Source organism: Petromyzon marinus, chromosome 14, assembly GCF_048934315.1.
Source record: "Petromyzon marinus isolate PM22_M1 ecotype Great Lakes invasive population chromosome 14, UKy_Petmar_22M1.pri1.0, whole genome shotgun sequence".
NCBI lineage: Eukaryota > Metazoa > Chordata > Hyperoartia > Petromyzontiformes > Petromyzontidae > Petromyzon > Petromyzon marinus.
The window spans coordinates 17,790-36,616 of NC_133680.1; the positions used below are offsets into that span (position 1 = coordinate 17,790).

Here is an 18,827-nt window from a genome sequence, read left to right on the forward strand (position 1 = left end):
TTTGATGTGCCCTAAGGGAGGTCACGCAGAGGGAAGCCCTCCGCAAGCCAGAAACGAGGACGCCCACGGGTTGAACCATCTTTTTTTTCCTTTGTCACTAAAACAATGGTTAAAATTTAAAATGCAATAACAAGAATAAGCTAAAGTTAGCGGTCCTCGCGCTCACTCCAATTAAGACCAGGCCACCAGATGCTTCAGTGAATTATTATCCAATAATTAATTCGCTATCAAATGATTTTCACCTTTAATAATTTTACTGTTAAAACAAAGCTTGGAGACAAAATACAGAGTCACATCAAAGCAGTGGTTCTTAACCTGGGTTCGATCGAACCCCAGGGGTTCGGTGAGTCGATCTCAGGGGTTCGGCAGAGCCCCCGCCACGGAGGTCCGGACACACTTGAATTATTGTGTAAATTTGTGATGACATACACGGCCCGCTTGGCCATCACTGGCTGCAGATGATCATGCTACACTGCTTGGCCAATCAGCGCTGCGGGGAATTTAGTGCATACTCAGTAGTCAACGTGTGACTGTTGTTGTCGTACGTCGTGTGATTTCTTTAATATTTTATCCATACTAACTATGTCGGGCAAAAGAAGAAAGTGGTCGGACGAATATGTACAACATGGATTCTCATGTATCACGGAACGTGATGGGAGTGAGCGTCCTATCTGCATGATTTGCAACGTCAAGTTGAGCAACTCTAATCTTGCACCGGCAAAACTAAAGGAACACTTCTTGAAGCTGCATGGAGACGGGGAATACAAGAACACAACACTTGCTGAATTCAGGGTGAAGAGAGCCAGATTCGATGAAAGGGCCACTCTGCCTGCTCTTGGATTTGTACCTGTTAACAAACCGATCCTGACAGCATCGTACGAAGTTGCTTACCTGATCGCAAAGCAGGGCAAGCCACACACCATTGGTGAAACACTTGTGAAACCAGCTGCATTAAAGATGGCGAATCTGATACTCGGAACAGCGGCCGAAGGTAAATTATCCCAAATTCCCCTTTCAAATGACACCGTCAGTGACAGAATAGAAGACATGAGTAAAGACATCTTGGCTCAAGTAGTCGCGGATCTGATTTCAAGCCCGGCAAAATTCAGCCTTCAACTCGACGAAACCACAGACGTTTCTGATCTAAGCCAGCTTGCTGTTTTTGTACGCTATGTGAAAGACGACATGATAAAAGAAGAGTTTTTATTTTGTAAGCCTCTTACAACAACAACGAAGGCAGCCGATGTGAAGAAGCTTGTGGATGACTTCTTCAGAGACAACAATCTTTCATGGGATATGGTTTCTGCAGTTTGTACGGACGGAGCTCCAGTCATGCTGGGAAGAAAGTCTGGTTTTGGTGCGCTAGTAAAGGCCGATGCACCACACATCATTGTGACGCATTGTATTCTGCACAGGCATGCGTTGGCAACAAAAACCTTACCTCCAAAAATGGCAGAAGTATTAAAAACTGTGGTGGAATGTGTGAACTATGTGCGAAAAAGTGCTCTGAGGCACCGCATCTTCAGTGAGCTGTGTAAAGAAATGGGCTCTGAATTTGAGGTACTTCTGCTCCATTCTAATATTCGGTGGTTATCCCGGGGACAGGTGCTGAATCGTGTTTTTGCCATGCGTGTGGAATTAGCCCTATTTTTGCAAGAGCACCAACACTGCCATGCAGATTGCTTCAAAAATCCTGAGTTCATTCTCATTTTAGCGTACATGGCTGATATATTCGCAGCTCTCAATCATCTCAATCAGCAGATGCAGGGTGGTGGAGTCAATATCATGGAAGCGGAAGAACACCTGAAGGCTTTTCAAAAAAAGCTACCGTTATGGAAACGACGAACAGAGAACAATAACTTCGCAAACTTCCCGCTTCTGGACGACTGTGCAAGTAAGATCGAAGATGTGTCTGGAATCGGAGATATTTCTGTATCCACAGAACTGAAGCAAACAATTGCCACGCACTTAGATGAGCTTGCAAAGTCTCTCGACGGATATTTCCCTACAAGAGAGTCATATCCAGCATGGGTGAGACAGCCGTTCACGTTTGCTGTTGAAACAGCAGATGTCAATGATGAATTCCTCGACGAAATAATTGAAATTTAGCAGAGCCAGGTTCAACAGCAACTCTTCAGAACAACAACGCTCTCAACGTTTTGGTGTCGACAAATGAACAAGTATCCAGTTATTTCTAAGAAAGCCCTGGATTTTTTTTATACCATTTGTTACAACATATCTTTGTGAGCAATCCTTTTCGAGGATGCTGGACATAAAAACGAAGAAAAGGAACAGACTTTGCTGTGAAAATGACATAAGAGTGGCACTTGCCAAGGTGAAGCCACGCATATCTGAACTGATCTCTTAAAGGCAACAGCAGAAGTCACATTGATTTCCAGGTATGTAATTTGTTGTGAGTTTATGCATTGTGTTGCTTTTGTAGTGTTGTAAGGACGAGCAGACTTCTTTAGGAGGCACACTCTGTTTATTGTATTATTTCCTTATACATCGCTTAACACACACAGAGGGATATTCGGTCCCCTCACCCGATACCCTAGGGAGGTACAGCCTCCGGACTTGGCGGGACTCACACGTCTACCGCTAACCTCCTTGATACCTAAGGAGGTACAACCTCCGGACTTGGCGGGACTCACACGTCTACCGCTATCCTAGTCCTCCGGCTAGGACCTAGGGGAGGCTATCTGACCCACCGCTGGCCCGGTGGGTCCTGACCACTGGGTATGCCGAGCCTTAGCCCTTAGAAGGGCTGAAAGGCTGGTCCAGGGTCCTAGCTAGGCTTCAGCCCAGTCTTCTGTCTTCGTGCAGGGAGCGAACCCCCCCAGGTCCGTTGGGTCACCCGTCTTATACCCCTTCGTGGCCAGGTAGAACCAATCATACATTCCCACGTGGAACCGTCTGATTGGTTCGCACCAAACCCTGGCCACGATCCGTTTCACCTCGACTGACCCCAACCGTTGTACCCAGGGGTAATGCTGCACCGCCCTGGTGGCAACGCAGGTTACGCAACAGCGCGTAGTTAACACCTCTACATCACCCCCTCCTTCGGAAGCTCCAGCCGTCCCGGCTGCAACAATGGGAAACTCCGAAATTACCAATGGTAGAAGAATTGTGAGTGTGCCTCACGAACAACAAGAACAATTGAACCCCTATAAATACCCCCCTTAACAACATAACGTATGTACAAGGCACTAGACATGCCAAAAAAACATTATAACAACCGGCGAGATTTCACGCGCGTGCGTTTCGCGGGACCATCGTAGGGGATGGCAGGCTTTGTCGGCGGCACAAGGGAAGGAGGAGGATGAGCCAGAGCATCCGGTGGGCCTTTATGCATCTCCACGGGGACACCTGCTGCTCCACGGTCCATTGAGGCCGAACGTGGCCTGCATGGAGCCGTCACTCCCGCGTCATCTGCAGGAGGAATGACACCCCTGCGCTGCGGGTTAGGCACCAACGGGGCAACATCTGGCTCGTCGGACGCGTCGCACACTCGGCCCCCATGTCGTGTGTGTTGTGGAGGGACGCGTGGCATGACGAAGGGTTTTAACCGAGAGGGGTGAACGCACCAGCGACGCCGTCCCCAGCTAATTTTAACACATTGGGGACGCAGGACTTCCACTACCTCAACCGGGCCTCGCCATGGTCTGAGGAGTTTGGCCGACGTGGACACCGGCACCTGGGGGCAGTGGAGCCATGCCCTGTCTCCCGGTGCCCACCGATGCGTGTACGACCGAGGGTCCCGCAGTCGCAAATTCGCCCTTTGGCGGGAAGCCGAATTTTCAATGGCAGCCTCCCGTGCCTCGGCCACCTTACGGAGGTTGAATCGCAAGTGGTCAACGAGCTTTGACTTTTGCGGTGGCTGTTCGATTTCCAGCCGAACGTCGGCGGGAGGAAAGGCATCCCTGCCGTACATTAGAAAGAACGGGGAAAATCCCGTCGCCGCGTGAGGTGCCATACGGTATGCGGCGAGGACCCCCGGAACCTGCAAGTCCCAATTGAGGTGGGATTCATCGACCTGATGGCATAACATAGCGGTGAGAGTTCTATGAAGGCGCTCCACCATGCCGTCGGTCTGGGGATGGTAGGGCGAAGTGCGCACTTTCTTAGTGCCCAACAGGCGGCACACATCAGTCAGCAAGGCTCCTGAAAAATTTCTTCCCTGATCGGTCAGCAACCGTTCTGGTGCGCCCTTGTCCAGGACGTAGCCTTGAACAAAGGCGTCCACAACGGCCGCCGCCGACTGGTTGGGGAGGGCCCAGGCCATAGGCCACCGTGTAAAATACTCTACCCCAACCAGAAGGTACTTATTACCCCGTGGCGTAGTAGGAAAAGGGCCCAAAATATCGAGAGCCACCAACTCATTTATACGAGAGACCGAAATGGGTTGCAGGGGTGGACATGCCGGTTTAGCCGGCGGTTTACGTTGCGCACAATGGGTGCATCCCAGCAAAATGTCAGTGACGTCGCGCAGCATGCCCGGCCAGAAAAATTGCAACCGCAACAACCCAATGGTCTTATGAACACCCAGGTGCAATAAACGCTCATGCGCCGCCCATACGGCCTTGCATCGCAAGGCGGATGGCACGACGATTTTATGTTGACACGAGTCAGCATCCCAATGCATCAACAAGCCACGCTTCATGACAAATGAATTAAATTTGCCCTGTCTTGAAACCGCATTATTCGCGTGGCGACGCAACCTCAATAATGACATGTCCTCGCCCTGGTGCCGACCCCATTCGGCCAAAGTTAGCCCCAGCAAATCGTCACTGGCCATTGGATCTGCATGATCCAACATCGGCGCTGAGGCGGCGGGAAGTGCGGCTGACACCGTTGTGAGAGGCGCGACCTGCGCAGGCAGTGGCGGCTTACAACGGCCCGAGCCCAAAAAACACGCACATTTTTGAGCCGGCGGAAGGCGAGACAACGCATCGGCATTCGTGTGTTGTGCACCCCTACGGTAAGTGACATTGAAATCGTAGTCCTGAAGGACTTCGAGCCACCGAGAAAGCTGCCCGGACGGTTGGTCAACCCGCAGAGCGTACTGTAAAGCCGAATGATCAGATCGCACGGTAAAATGCTGACCATACAGGTACGGCCTGTATTGCTGAATAAAAAAAACAATGGCCAGCAGCTCACGTCTGGTCACACTATCTTTGTTCAGCAAGAGACAAGACTCTGCTACCATAGGCAACAACCCTTTCAATGCCATCAACTTTTTGTGACAGAACACCCCCAATCCCCGTATTGCTAGCATCGGTGTCCAACACGAATGGCACGGAAAAATCGGGGTACGCAAGGGACGGTGCCGTCACGAGCGCGTTCCGCAAGGAGTCGAACGCAGCCTGTTCTGCGTCCCCCCAATGGAACGCCACCCCTTTTGACGTAAGGGCGTGGAGCGGCTTGGCAATCGTCGCGAAGCCAGCAACAAACCGGCGGTAGTACGACGCAAAACCAATAAAACTACGAACATCGCCCGCAGATGTAGGGGTCGGCCAATGTTGAACACATTTGGTTTTTTCAGGGTCGGTAGAAATGCCCGAGCGGCTAACTATGTGGCCCAGATAGCGCACAGACTCACGCAGAAGGTGACACTTCTGCGGCTTGAATTTCAAGTTAGCGGCCCGCATTTTCAAGAAGACAGCACGCAACCGTTCGATGTGTTCGCCGAACGTGCGGCTAAAGACGATGACGTCGTCAAGATAAATGAGACATGAGTCCCACTGGAGCCCAGCGAGGACCAGCTCCATGAGCCTCTGGAACGTCGCTGGGGCCGAGTGGAGACCCATGGGCAATCTATTAAACTCGAAAAGGCCCTGTGGTGTCCGAAAAGCAGTCTTAGGTTTTGACGATTCGTCGAGGGGGAGTTGCCAAAACCCCGACAGAAGGTCCAAGGTGGAGAAATAGTGCGCCCCTGCCAGGGCATCCAATGACTCGTCCATACGAGGGAGAGGGTAGGCGTCCGCTACCGAGATTTTATTTAGGCGCCGAAAATCAACGCAAAAACGGAGACTGCCATCGTGCTTTTTGACCAGCACTATTGGAGCACCCCAGGGACTAGTGGAGGGAGAAATTATATCGGCCTTCAGCATGTCATCCACAGCCGATTTAACATGCTGTTTCTCCGCTGGGCTAAGCCGAAACGGGTTTTGTCGAATCGGGGCAGCGTCACCAGTATCAATGTGGTGACGCAGCAGCTTGGTGCAGCCAATATCAAATTTAGATTTACTAAAGACATCGGAAAATTCTCGCAGAAGAGCGCGCAATTTAATTCGCTGCGAATGAGACAGATCACCCGTGTCTGTGCAGAGCGCGTCCAACCATCTCTCATCCGATTCGGAAGGAGGTGGGACCTGCGGCGTGTCACGCACGTGTCCCGCGACTCCGGTCCCCAACGGCACCGGGGTCGCGTGAGCGAGCACAGTTCCTTGCGGAATGACGGTTGTGGACAATCCGACATTCAAAACCTGCAAGAACGGCTCCCTGTCGGCTGCTACGAGGGTCTGTGCAGCCACCAAATCTAACCCCTTAGCAGCTGCGTTCGAAGGCCCCAGCAAAATGCCATGTGCCGAGGCCTCCGGGGCTAGCGGTTTTTTAAGTTGCAAGGGCACGAGCATTTGTGTCCCTGGTGGAATGCGAACTGTGCTCGCAACAAACGCCTGCACCGAGGCACTAGCCATGCGCGGATGTGAGGGTGTGGGCAAGAACGCCATCCGTCGACCCGACGGGAGTTCGATGCAGCCTTGATCTACAAGGATCTTAATAGGCATTTTCGCGAGAAAATCAGTGCCTAACAAACACGGCACGGCGAGGGAAGAAGAGACCAAAATAGGCCCTGCCAATTTAATGTCTCCAATCGAAATTTGCGCCCGAATTTGCCCAATAATGCCAAGTGAACTGCCATTAGCGGCGAAACACGGGATAGAAACCCGTTCCAAGGGGCGGCATCGTACGGGCAGTATATTGTAAATCAGATCCGAAATGATCGTAGCTGACGCACCAGTATCGACCAACACGCGAAATTCCACACCCTCGATTGATCCGACAACCACGGATGAACCTGCCGTCGCCGCGACTACCCTATGGGCCAACTCAGACCACTGCCCAGGTCCGAGTGGCCGCGAACAAACGCCAGAATACCCCCCATCACACGCCGAATTGCGAGCCCTTCTTATGGTGCGCTGCAGTGTGTATGGTGTGAATGAGGGCCGAGCGTGAGAGGCGTCGCGACTTGCCTGGTTTTGCCGCGATGCCGTGGACGTCCTGTAGTCCTGGCCCCGGGATGCGGAGGGGCGTCGTCGAGGCGCACGGCAGTCAGAGGAGATGTGGCCTCGTCGGCCACAGTTGAAGCACGTCACGTCGCCGCGTGGAGCAGGCCGTCCCCGCTGCTGGTCGTTGCGGCGACCAGCGTGGTCGGACGATCGCCGGCCCGTTGACCTGGTCGCCATGAAGGCCCGGTCGGGGGAGAACTCGGCATCCCTGCTGGAAGGCTCCGACGTCGAAGCCGAGGCGGCGATGGTCGATTCCGTGTGGAGCAGCAGATGTGCGTGGATGCACCGAGCGGCTCGTAGCGAGCACATACTGTCGTCGTCCACCGCTTGGATGACGATGCGCAGCTCGCGCGCCAGCTCCAGCATAGTCTGGAGAACGATGGCATCGATGGCCTCGTCGTCCATGCGAGGGTAACCCGCTCTTGCCATCGCCAGTAGAGCGGTCCGGAATGCCAACGGAGACTCTTTAGGGCGGCGTCGCCTGTCGTAAAATCGGCTGCGGACGTCGGATGGAGGCCCGTACACGTCGGACATCCGTCGGAGGGCCGATTGAAGAGTCGCCCTTTGTTGCCTGGGGATGGTGAGGAGCGAGGCGAGAGCATCGTCATCCAAAGTGGCCGGTAGTGCTCGGAGCGCCTGTGCGTCCGACCAGCCCACCATCTCTTGGTGGCTCAGGAAGCGACGCTGGAATGCCGCCCAGTCGCCCCCTTCAGATGTGAATTCTCGGAAGATGGGCAGGCGTTGTTGGAGGGCGGACGTCGTCTCCCCCTCAGCTTGTACCGTCTCGAGCCGGAGATCGGCGATTTCCCGGCCGATAGAGTCTACTGTACCGTGTCGGTACAGTGATGACGCGGCGTCCGCTGAGAAAGTTGAATTCGCAGCGTCGCGTGCTGATGACGTTGCGGGTTGTGATGGGCCCCCCGCGTTCCCAGGATGCCCCTGGCTTCCGCTTCCGGCGGAATCACGTGGTTCCCCGGCGGGAAAATCAAAATGTCTGCCCTGGCCGGTGGCGGGAACGTCTGCCGGCGGTTGACTCGGCCTGCCCGCAACCTCCAAGTTGATCTCTTCGAGAATTGAGGCCGCGGCGTGTAGGAGTTGAGCGAGACGGCCGTGTGCTGCCCTGAGTCCGTCCCCCATGGCAGGGGGAGCAACCGGCTGCTCAACCGGTGGCTGGGCGGCCGTCAATGCGGCAGCGTTTTCAGCGGAGCTGGCGGTGCTTGGAGGTGAGACAGCGTCATCTTCGTTCTGGCTCCGCGCGTGGGCTGAACTTCTGGTTTCCATTTCCAACCACTTCTGACTCCAGTTGTAGTGTTGTAAGGACGAGCAGACTTCTTTAGGAGGCACACTCTGTTTATTGTATTATTTCCTTATACATCGCTTAACACACACAGAGGGATATTCGGTCCCCTCACCCGATACCCTAGGGAGGTACAGCCTCCGGACTTGGCGGGACTCACACGTCTACCGCTAACCTCCTTGATACCTAAGGAGGTACAACCTCCGGACTTGGCGGGACTCACACGTCTACCGCTATCCTAGTCCTCCGGCTAGGACCTAGGGGAGGCTATCTGACCCACCGCTGGCCCGGTGGGTCCTGACCACTGGGTATGCCGAGCCTTAGCCCTTAGAAGGGCTGAAAGGCTGGTCCAGGGTCCTAGCTAGGCTTCAGCCCAGTCTTCTGTCTTCGTGCAGGGAGCGAACCCCCCCAGGTCCGTTGGGTCACCCGTCTTATACCCCTTCGTGGCCAGGTAGAACCAATCATACATTCCCACGTGGAACCGTCTGATTGGTTCGCACCAAACCCTGGCCACGATCCGTTTCACCTCGACTGACCCCAACCGTTGTACCCAGGGGTAATGCTGCACCGCCCTGGTGGCAACGCAGGTTACGCAACAGCGCGTAGTTAACACCTCTACACTTTTATTCTTTGAACAAGGTAATGTTCATGCACGGCTCATTTTGTGTACCAGTAAAAAACATATCTATGTCTTGAATTAGAAAAAAATCACATTTTATTTTTCACTAAAGAGGGGTTCGGTGAATGCGCATATGAAACTGGTGGGGTTCGGTACCTCCAACAAGGTTAAGAACCACTGCATCAAAGGTTTTCGAGAAGGAATGAGACAACGGGCAAACTTGCAAAAGAGTTTAAACAATATCCCAAGCAACCCCGACCACCTTTGTCTCTCTCGCAGCGCAGAGAAGCAGGAACCACACCTTATCACAAGGGGCCATCTGGAGCTAGCCAGACGGATTAATGAGAAAACACACACAACAGCCAGCGAACACGTTTTTAAGTTAAAGAAGTGGCTACACATCAGTCACACATAAAATTAAGAATAACGTGTTCACCTTACACGACATTCCATTATAGAACCTTACAGAACCAAGGGATATGGATTCCAACAATCAAGAAACGGACCTCTTAAACTCAGGATGAAAATTATTTTTCTTTTTAATAATTCCATCATAACAATGCGAACCTCGGTAAACCGAGAGGGGTGTCGGGAGGACGTAGTTACAAACACGAGTCTTGGTGAACATGGGACCAAATGGTATTTGAGAAATATAAAGTCGAAAGTATAAAGAGATAGGTACTCCCGACCACCTTTGTCTCTCCCGCAGAGCGCGAGAGAGAAATTTCACGCCAGGGCAAACAGATCGTTATCGCAGGAACCATCTGCCACACACGGGACTTAATAGTGGCCCCACCCCACCCTGCACACGGGCAGCAAAAGAGTGAGCGAGCTTTAAGTTAAATAAACTGCCACACATTTATATATGATAAGACACACAGAGTGACGAAAATTGTTAAACTAAGTAAGAGCCAAGGTAGCGGGGTGGATGAGGCTGGTAGAATGTGGAGTCGAAATGATATTTGAGCGATGTCAACTCAAAGTATAGAGAGATGGGAAGATCCCGGCCACCTTTGTCTCTCCCCGCAGCACATGATAAAATGCATACGCTCGGAAGAGCATATTCACTTGGAAACAAAATCAAATACCCCGAACCACAAGCAGAATCATATATGGGTACGGTACAATACCAACTGTGATGTGAAATGTTAAACTTAAAAAATCTTAACCATTTCTTTGTGCGTCGGAAATGTGTACGAAAAAGGGGGGGGGAGGGGGGGAACCCGCCCGGGGGGGTAACCCGCCCCTCTCTCTGGATGAACAGCGTCGACAGACAGACGCCTTCGAGATGAATCGAAGCGTCTGTTTCCTTGATGGTTTATGGCTTGAGGAAGACCCGAACAGAACCAGGACACAAACACACACACGAACGCACACACACACACAGACCACGCCCTCCCCCCTTTTCCACTGCGCGGAGAGAATTGTCTTTGAATATAACGGTCAGCCGCATTTTCAAAAGTCAGTCAAGAGTTAAGTCAGTCAAGACAGATCAGCGAGTCAAGACGTCCACAGGATGAGCAGTTGCATGGAGCGGCTGGCTCCGAGCCTCGCTGAGTAGCGAGGATCGCTGAGTCGCGATGTATCAACAAAAGTGAGTCATACAGCAGTGGAGGAAACCTGCTGTCAGCGAACCAGCACGGGCGCGTTCGCGCACTTCAACAGAGAGAGCACGTGCGACTCAACTCACTCAACAGAAGAAAAAGCTTGGCCAGCCGCCAACAAAGTATCAGCAAATCAGCGCTGAGAGCGCTCGAGCATTTTCACAGAGAGAAAGCGTGCAACGTGGCTCAACCAGCAGCAGAAAAGCACGAGCAGCCGCCAACAACTTCAGCAAACCAGTGACCAAGCGCGTGCGACTTGAGTCATACAGCAGTGGAGGAAACCTGCTGTCAGAGAGCCGCCAACAACCTCAACAAAGAGAGCGCGTGCGACTCGGCTCACTCAGCAGAAGAAAACTTGACCTGTCGCCCGCGAGTGCAGCGTCAGATACTACAGCAGCGGAAAGAGCGCGCATCGGCGCAGCTCATCCAGCAGTGGAGGAAACTGCTGTTAGCGAACCAGCACGGGCGCGTTCGCGCATCTTCAAGGAGAAAGAGCGCGGCCAGCAACGCCAAGCAAGAGCGTGCAGCAGCTCAGCCAGCAGTGGAGAGAAACTGCTGTCAGCGAACCAGCACGGGCGCGTTCGCGCATCTTCAAAGAGAGGGAGCATGTGCCACCAGTGTGCCATCAGCACCAGCATCAGCACCAGCGCATGCCAACAGCGTGCCACCAGCGTGCCACAGCGCGCAACTTCGCGTCACCAGCGCTGAGCGGGCAGCGGCCCCGCACTCAACACCCATCGGCACGACGACGGCGAGCGTCGTGCTGACTCATCCAGCCAGCGGTGGACAGAAACTGGCAGTCGTTCGTATGCCCTCCCCCCCCACACTCTCCCCCCCTTCTCACTCCCCCACCGCTACACAACGAACAAACATTTTTTTTGACAAGGAAATTAACCTAGGCGTTTGCTCAACGCAAGAAATCAACAACGCTCCCATTAAATATACAAGACTCATCATAACTGCGTCAACTATTAGCTGATAACGAAAAACATCGCCACCCATTGAGTTACGTTGATGAGGCAATCAGAAGTATTTCAGTCGAACGCTTTAATTGCATAATCGTTGATGAATCAATGAACGAACGTCGCCATGGTACTGTGCTGACGATTTCAAGCATAATAATTTCGCATATCATAATGTGTTAAGGATTGGATACGAATCAAAGACCGAGTGCCGTGTTGTGTAATAATTAAAATATACGAATTTGCATATAATAGAGTTAAGGTTTGATAGAATAGTTATGCATGTTAAATCTCTCTCTCTCAACAACCGATTGATTGCGTTACGCGTCGGAAATTAACCACAGGTGCCGCTATCGAGGTGAAACAACGCAATCGTGATGGTATCATGTTAACGCTGTGTTGAAATTCCAAAATCCCGAGATTGAGTTTTCATATTATCCAAAAATTTAAAGTTAGCTAGAAAATAAAATTGATTAAAGGAGAAGGTTTGTGTGTGATTCTTCCTGAAATTCTGCGTAATATTGTTCTGCGTATGAGATCTAAATCCTGGGGACCTATCATAAGCACACTATCACCACACATAATCCATAACACACATAATTCATAATGTTCAATCGAGAGTAATCGTATCCTTATCGATAATACGGAATTAAATAGCAGAGTCGAATCGACTCTCTCTCATTCATGCTCACAAGACCTACAGAACTGCATACGATCAATTGCGTTGTTCCAATTAATAACCAAACCTCGTCACCGAGGCTCGACCACATAATCCATAACGACCTGCATTATCATAACCACGCCCACTCGCATAAATTAATACGATTATGTCTCGAATCAGCATAATTTATGAGCATAATTACACTGATTAACATAATTTCAGATAAATTATGCAAATTTCAAATTTCATTTAATTTTCATTAGTTTCGTCAATTTTCATAACACCTATATATACAACACCACTCACTCGTAATACTGGGCCATCATGGTTAAAGTCATTGGGCGTCGGATTGTTTTTGTAATATTGTGCAGAATGTGTCTCTCTGCCCTAACAGATATTGTTAAAATTGTTATTAACTGGGACAGCTACTTTATAAGAGGGGGGGGGGGGGGGGTGATGTAAAGACAGTACAGGGGACTGGCGGCCACAGGGAGTAATAACAGGGGAATAAGCAAAGGAAGAGATGAGGGGCCATAAGGGGTAATGGCAGGTTGACAAAGCCAACCCCTAATCTGTAATCCCTTACCCCTAACTATACACTGACTGTAGGGCTTCATAGAATGATCTTGTGTCCCCCATGTCTAACCCTTAAACCCCTAACCCTCTAACCCTTAACCCAATCCTAAATCAACCCTAAACCCTAACCGAACCCTAAATCCTAACCCAACGCTTAATCTTAACCCAACCCTTAATCTTAACCCTAACCTTAACCTCTTAACCCTAAAACACTGAAACCCTAACATCCTAACCTAAACCCAACCCCAAATTCTAACCCCTAAAACCCTAACCCAAACCCTCTGACCCTAAACACCTAACCCTAAACCTTAACCCACAAACCCTAACCCTCTAACCTTAAACCCCTAATCTTAAACCCCTAACCCTAAACACCTAATTAGTTCCATTAATCCCAATTACATTTTTGGGAGTCCCGATTTCATGGCGTTGGAATTGACTCCAGAATGTGGAATTAGGACTCCCGCTTTAGAATTGGGAACCCGAAGTGTGGTTTTGGGATTCCCTGCAATAGAATTGAGACTCCTGAGGTTTACAAGTCAAAAAGCAACTTGGAATATACATTTTTTTGTAAATCGTTAATTTTCGATTTAAAGCTTTTGTGACTGCAAGGATTCATCTTCTTTGGTTCTTTCGGTAAAGTCACGTAGAATGAGAATAAAATAATACATTGATAAAATAAAATAATACTCTTAGTTTTTTCGGTAAAGTCACGTTGAAGAGAAACAACAAAATAATAAAATATATATAAAACAATAAAAAATTCTCACGACGTTTCGACCATAACTCAAACGGTCGTCTTCAGGTGTGTTGGTTCGCATAAATTTATTTTTAAACGGCGCATTTATTTATTTATTAAAAAACGTTAGCGCCACGCGCAACGATTTGGCAGTTTACCCAGGACTAGTCCATCTATATTCTGAAAAGAGGAGAGGGGAGACGAAATTTTTTATAATGTATGCTGTCTGAAAGCCACTGTAAGCATGAACAATCAATTAAGACCTGAAATGGTTTATCAAATCTTTCCAATGATTGCTAAGATAGAATCCATCTTCTCGGTTGAAATTGTATCTGTGCTTGTATATGTGGATAGCCTCATGAACGAATCTCTCATGGAAGCCAGATGGCTTACAAAGAACCTCTGTCTTGGAAAAGTCAATGGCATGTGAGCCTACTGAATTAGAACAATGATCTGCCACGGCCGAGGTGTTGGTCCTACCGTGTTTAAGGTCTGCTTTGTGTTCACGAATGCGGTCCGAGACATGGCGTTTGGTTTCTCCAATGTAACTACTACCACAGAGGCAACTTAGTTTGTAGACACCAGGGTATTGTATGTCAAACCATGAAGAAGAACCCTCTTGAGGAGCCTTTCAAAACCATCACTTTACCCTACATTGCTGGAATCACAAAAAAGATCTCCAAAATCTTGAATAAACACAAGATCCAGGTCCGTTTCAACACATTACATAAAATCCGTGATCTGGTTCCGTTTGTAAAAGATGTGATTCCGGACATACAATACCCTGGTGTCTACAAACTAAGTTGCCTCTGTGGTAGTAGTTACATTGGAGAAACCAAACGCCATGTCTCGGACCGCATTCGTGAACACAAAGCAGACCTTAAACACGGTAGGACCAACACCTCGGCCGTGGCAGATCATTGTTCTAATTCAGTAGGCTCACATGCCATTGACTTTTCCAAGACAGAGGTTCTTTGTAAGCCATCTGGCTTCCATGAGAGATTCGTTCATGAGGCTGTCCACATATACAAGCACAGAGACAATTTCAACCGAGAAGATGGATTCTATCTTAGCAATCATTGGAAAGATTTGATAAACCATTTCAGGTCTTAATTGATTGTTCACGCTTACAGTGGCTTTCAGACAGCATACATTATAAAAAATTTAGTCTCCCCCCTCCTCTTTTCAGAATATAGATGGACTAGTCCTGGGTAAACTGCCAAATCGTTGCGCGTGGCGCTAACGGTTTTTTAATAAATAAATAAATGCGCCGTTTAAAAATACATTTATGCGAACCAACACACCTGAAGACGACCGTTTGAGTTATGGTCGAAACGTCGTGAGAATTTTTTATTGTTTTATATATATTTTATTATTTTGTTGTTTCTCTTCAACGTGACTTTACCGAAAAAACTAAGAGTATGAATTACTGCAGTCACGAAAGCTTTAAATCAAAATTTAAAATAAAATAACACAAAAAATTATCACGACGTTTCGGCCACAACACAAGCAGCCTTCATCAGGTGAAGGGACCAGACTGTCTGGAGGACAGTGCTGGTGCGAACACAGCCAAGCTCAGACCGTGACCTTTAAACTGTGTGAGAAGAAACAGAGCACCTTGACAAAGGAATTAGGATAGAATTTAGCATTGAAATAGCTGAGTGATGAGCTTGTGACTGGTCACAGAAATGGCTATGTTAAAGTCAAAGCATACACATCCACAGAATAAATGTACTCAATATATTCTTCAATAAGCTGAGCTATTAACAGTAGCTGGGTATACACTACACTATGTAATGAATACTACATAGTAAACCAATAAAAAAACTAAAATATAAATTACCTCAATGTTATCAATCAACTCTATATATTCTCCAATCAGCTAAGCTACCAACAATAAGTCGTTATATATCACAATGCTATATGGCAAAAAAATGAGTTGATTCTTACCCTCAACTTTTAGCACCACGGATAGCTACGAGTCCCGTTCAGACGGACGAGTTCATCCATGGTCGGAACGGAGGAGGGGGAGAGAGACAGCTGCGAGGCGCTGTTATACTCCATGTTGTAAACCATACCATTAACCGTGGTGTGAGGTATTAAGAGTCACTGCCAGCGAAAGAGCTGCGGTCTGAAGGTCATCGTAAAATACAAGCTAATCACTCAGCTATTTCAATGCTAAATTCTATGCTAATTCCTTTGTCAAGGGGTGCCTCTGTGGATGTGTATGCTTTGACTTTAACATAGCCATTTCTGTGACCAGTCACAAGCTAATCACTCAGCTATTTCACTGCTAAATTCTATGCTAATTCCTTTGTCAAGGCGCTGTTTCTTCTCACACAGTTTAAAGGTCGCGGTCTGAGCTTGGCTGTGTTCGCTCCAGCGCTGTCCTCCAGTCTCGTCCCTTCACCTGATGAAGGCCGCTTGTGTTGTGGCCGAAACGTCGTGAGAATTTTGTTATTTTATCAATTTATAATTTTATTCTCATTCTACGTGACTTTACCGAAATAACCAAAGAAGATGAAATATTTAATTGTTACTCAATGAGATGAGTCGCATGGTATATGGCTCGAGTCTGTACGATGTAGGGTTGCGGAAAAAAGTAGACGTAAAAAAAAAATTCTCAGCACAGTGGCACAATTTTATTTGCATTATTTTCTTTTATGACTGTACACAATTATTGTAAATCAGATTTATGTTGTCACCTACGATAACTTAAATATTCACAGTTTCAGAATTATACAAGAAACATTTAAAACCCATAACATGATGCCTTCAAAATAATAATTGTTAATTTTGTATCAGCAGATATTTTTTATATTGTCCCTTGATAAGTACATTTTAAATCCATCTGCCATTGAATTCCCAAACTTACACATAACATTTCTATTTACATAACTTTTAAAAATTAATAACTGAAACATTGTGATTATGTAGGAATAAACAATGTTTTTTATACATTATTTAAGCTTTCCGCGTGGACAGTATTTACAATTGTATAGGCATGGAAGCAGAAAGCGTGGCATGATTGTTGAGTTTGCAGATGGTGCAGCTGTATCGGGCTCGCCGGGGGCTACAAAGATGCACGAGGGGGGACAAGTTTTACAGGAAGCCCCGTCTCATTGATTACACCAGGGCCTGCAGCAGCTTAGACATATTTGCAGACTACAGAGCAATGCTTAAGTGAGAGGTGTGTTCTGAAACAACTGTTAACGCGTGTGCATACTTTACACAGCACATGTAATATAACATTAGTTTCAGATCACTTCACCCGTGTCCGTAAAAAATATAGAAAGTTGCAGTTATCCACCATCAGATAAAGAGTTCACTGTGACCATTGTCATTACGATTGTTCATCTTTCTACTAGATCACTATATTTCTATATGGCTTCATTTGATGTTTTCTTATTTGCCAACCGCTTGATCAGAGCAACAACAATTAGTAGGTCATTCTACTGAAGTCCTGTTGTGTTGTGTACAATGTTCACGTTGCTTTAAGCCACTGTAGATTCAGTATCCCGCACCTTCGGTGAGCACGGTTGGCTATGTCCCATGCAAAAGAAGTTCAACATAAATACATCAAGTGGCGCGCTGATCTCGATTTCGGTCACACTTATAACATCGTCTCTTGCGTAATTTTGTCTGGCATAGCCGGCCCCACATGGGCGCCTGGCACAGAAGTAGCGCCAGGTATCCGCAGGTCCTTCAGATGCTCACTGAGGTTTAACTGCTGAAACTCGTACAAGAGTTTCATCATCGAGCCAGACGCATTGCAAGAGTCCACATCCGCACTCAACCCATCTATTCCACTGTCCTTATTGTCGACCGAGGGCCATCCGACTTCGCGGCCTGTGTTATCGACAAGGGCGGCATTCTCGCCAAACTCTCGAGGGCCATTTCGTAAATTTGCAGGCTCAATCGCCCGGCCGTCGTGCGACACGTCCAAGGTCAGCGGCGTCGAACAGCGGCCATTTTCTGAACCTGAAGAGTGATAGCCCTCACTTCTGGGTCTGGCATCGAGGGAGCTCTGAACATTTGATGCCAGGATGTGCTGCTGTTCCCAAGCAGAGTAGTTATACTGATGCCCTCTGAATGCCGGCCACTGATCAACAAATGGTCTGGAGAAGCTATCTGACTGAGCCAGAGCTGGTGATGCGCTTGTGTTGTCTGGTAAGGGTGGTTTCACCAGGTGAGACTGCATGATATCTCGTGGAATAGCCAGATCAATTTTACTTTTATAACAACCTAATTCAGGGAGGTTTGCATGCAAGCAGTGTTGCATCGCACCATCTCTTTCCACCTCATCTCTTACGTGACCTATGGATACAAATGGGATATCATCCAGGTTATCAAACCAAGTGGGATTGGAATTCTGGAACATTTTAAATTTGTTAATAGCTTCATATAGATGTTTCCCTGTGGTACTGGTGTGATAGTCGTCCTTGGAGATGCCATTGACTTTGCAGACAATCCCTGGCCCGCATTGCTCCTTCCCGCGGATCCTGAAGTACACATCTCGCATGTTGGTCATAAGCTTATATTGCAGCGCCATGCGTAATATCTCAGGCACGTCATCTTCACTGCTGAACTCCTCAAAGTAAGTCACAATGTATTTGTTTCTGGCAGCAATGGGGTTTTTGAAGTCGTTGGCAATGAGGCCAAGTGCTGGAGTGAACATGTCACCAATAAGGCAATCGTTTTCTCTGCTGGAGGCCTCTCCTTCCTTACACATGGCTCTCCTCCACTTGACCATCACTCCTCGAGAACACACGACCATGATCATGTTTCCAGGGTCTTCCATCTCAGTCTTTCGTGCCTGCAGCCAGTTCATGTTACCCATCTGAGCGATGTTCTTCGTCTCTAACTGGTCAAGGATCACCTCAAAGCCACAGAAACCTTGTAGGTACGAGGCGAGAGAGCAGATGACATTCTTATACAAAGTGTGGTCCATGGAGTAGAGCAGCAGAACTTTATGGTAGGGAACTGAAAAACAAAACAGAAACATGTTTGTGACTGCTGTACATGAAAAATCGCGAGCGTCAGCTGTACGTGAAACAGAGTGTTAGAGCTGGATATAAAA

The 18,827-nt window shown here is 48.5% G+C and overlaps 1 protein-coding gene across 2 annotated transcripts in view; it reads right to left on the reverse strand.

Moving 5' to 3' along the window:
* Positions 1 to 16,367: 16,367 nt before the first annotated feature.
* The window catches only part of LOC116942496 (interleukin-17 receptor A), a 30,271-nt gene continuing 27,811 nt past the window's right edge, over positions 16,368 to 18,827 (reverse strand). For both annotated transcript variants that reach the window (XM_032954497.2, XM_032954498.2), the window contains one exon: positions 16,368 to 18,730. In XM_032954497.2, coding sequence (XP_032810388.2) covers positions 17,361 to 18,730 — 1,370 coding nt within the window. In that variant the 3' untranslated portion in view covers positions 16,368 to 17,360. The remainder of the gene's footprint in view (positions 18,731 to 18,827) is intronic.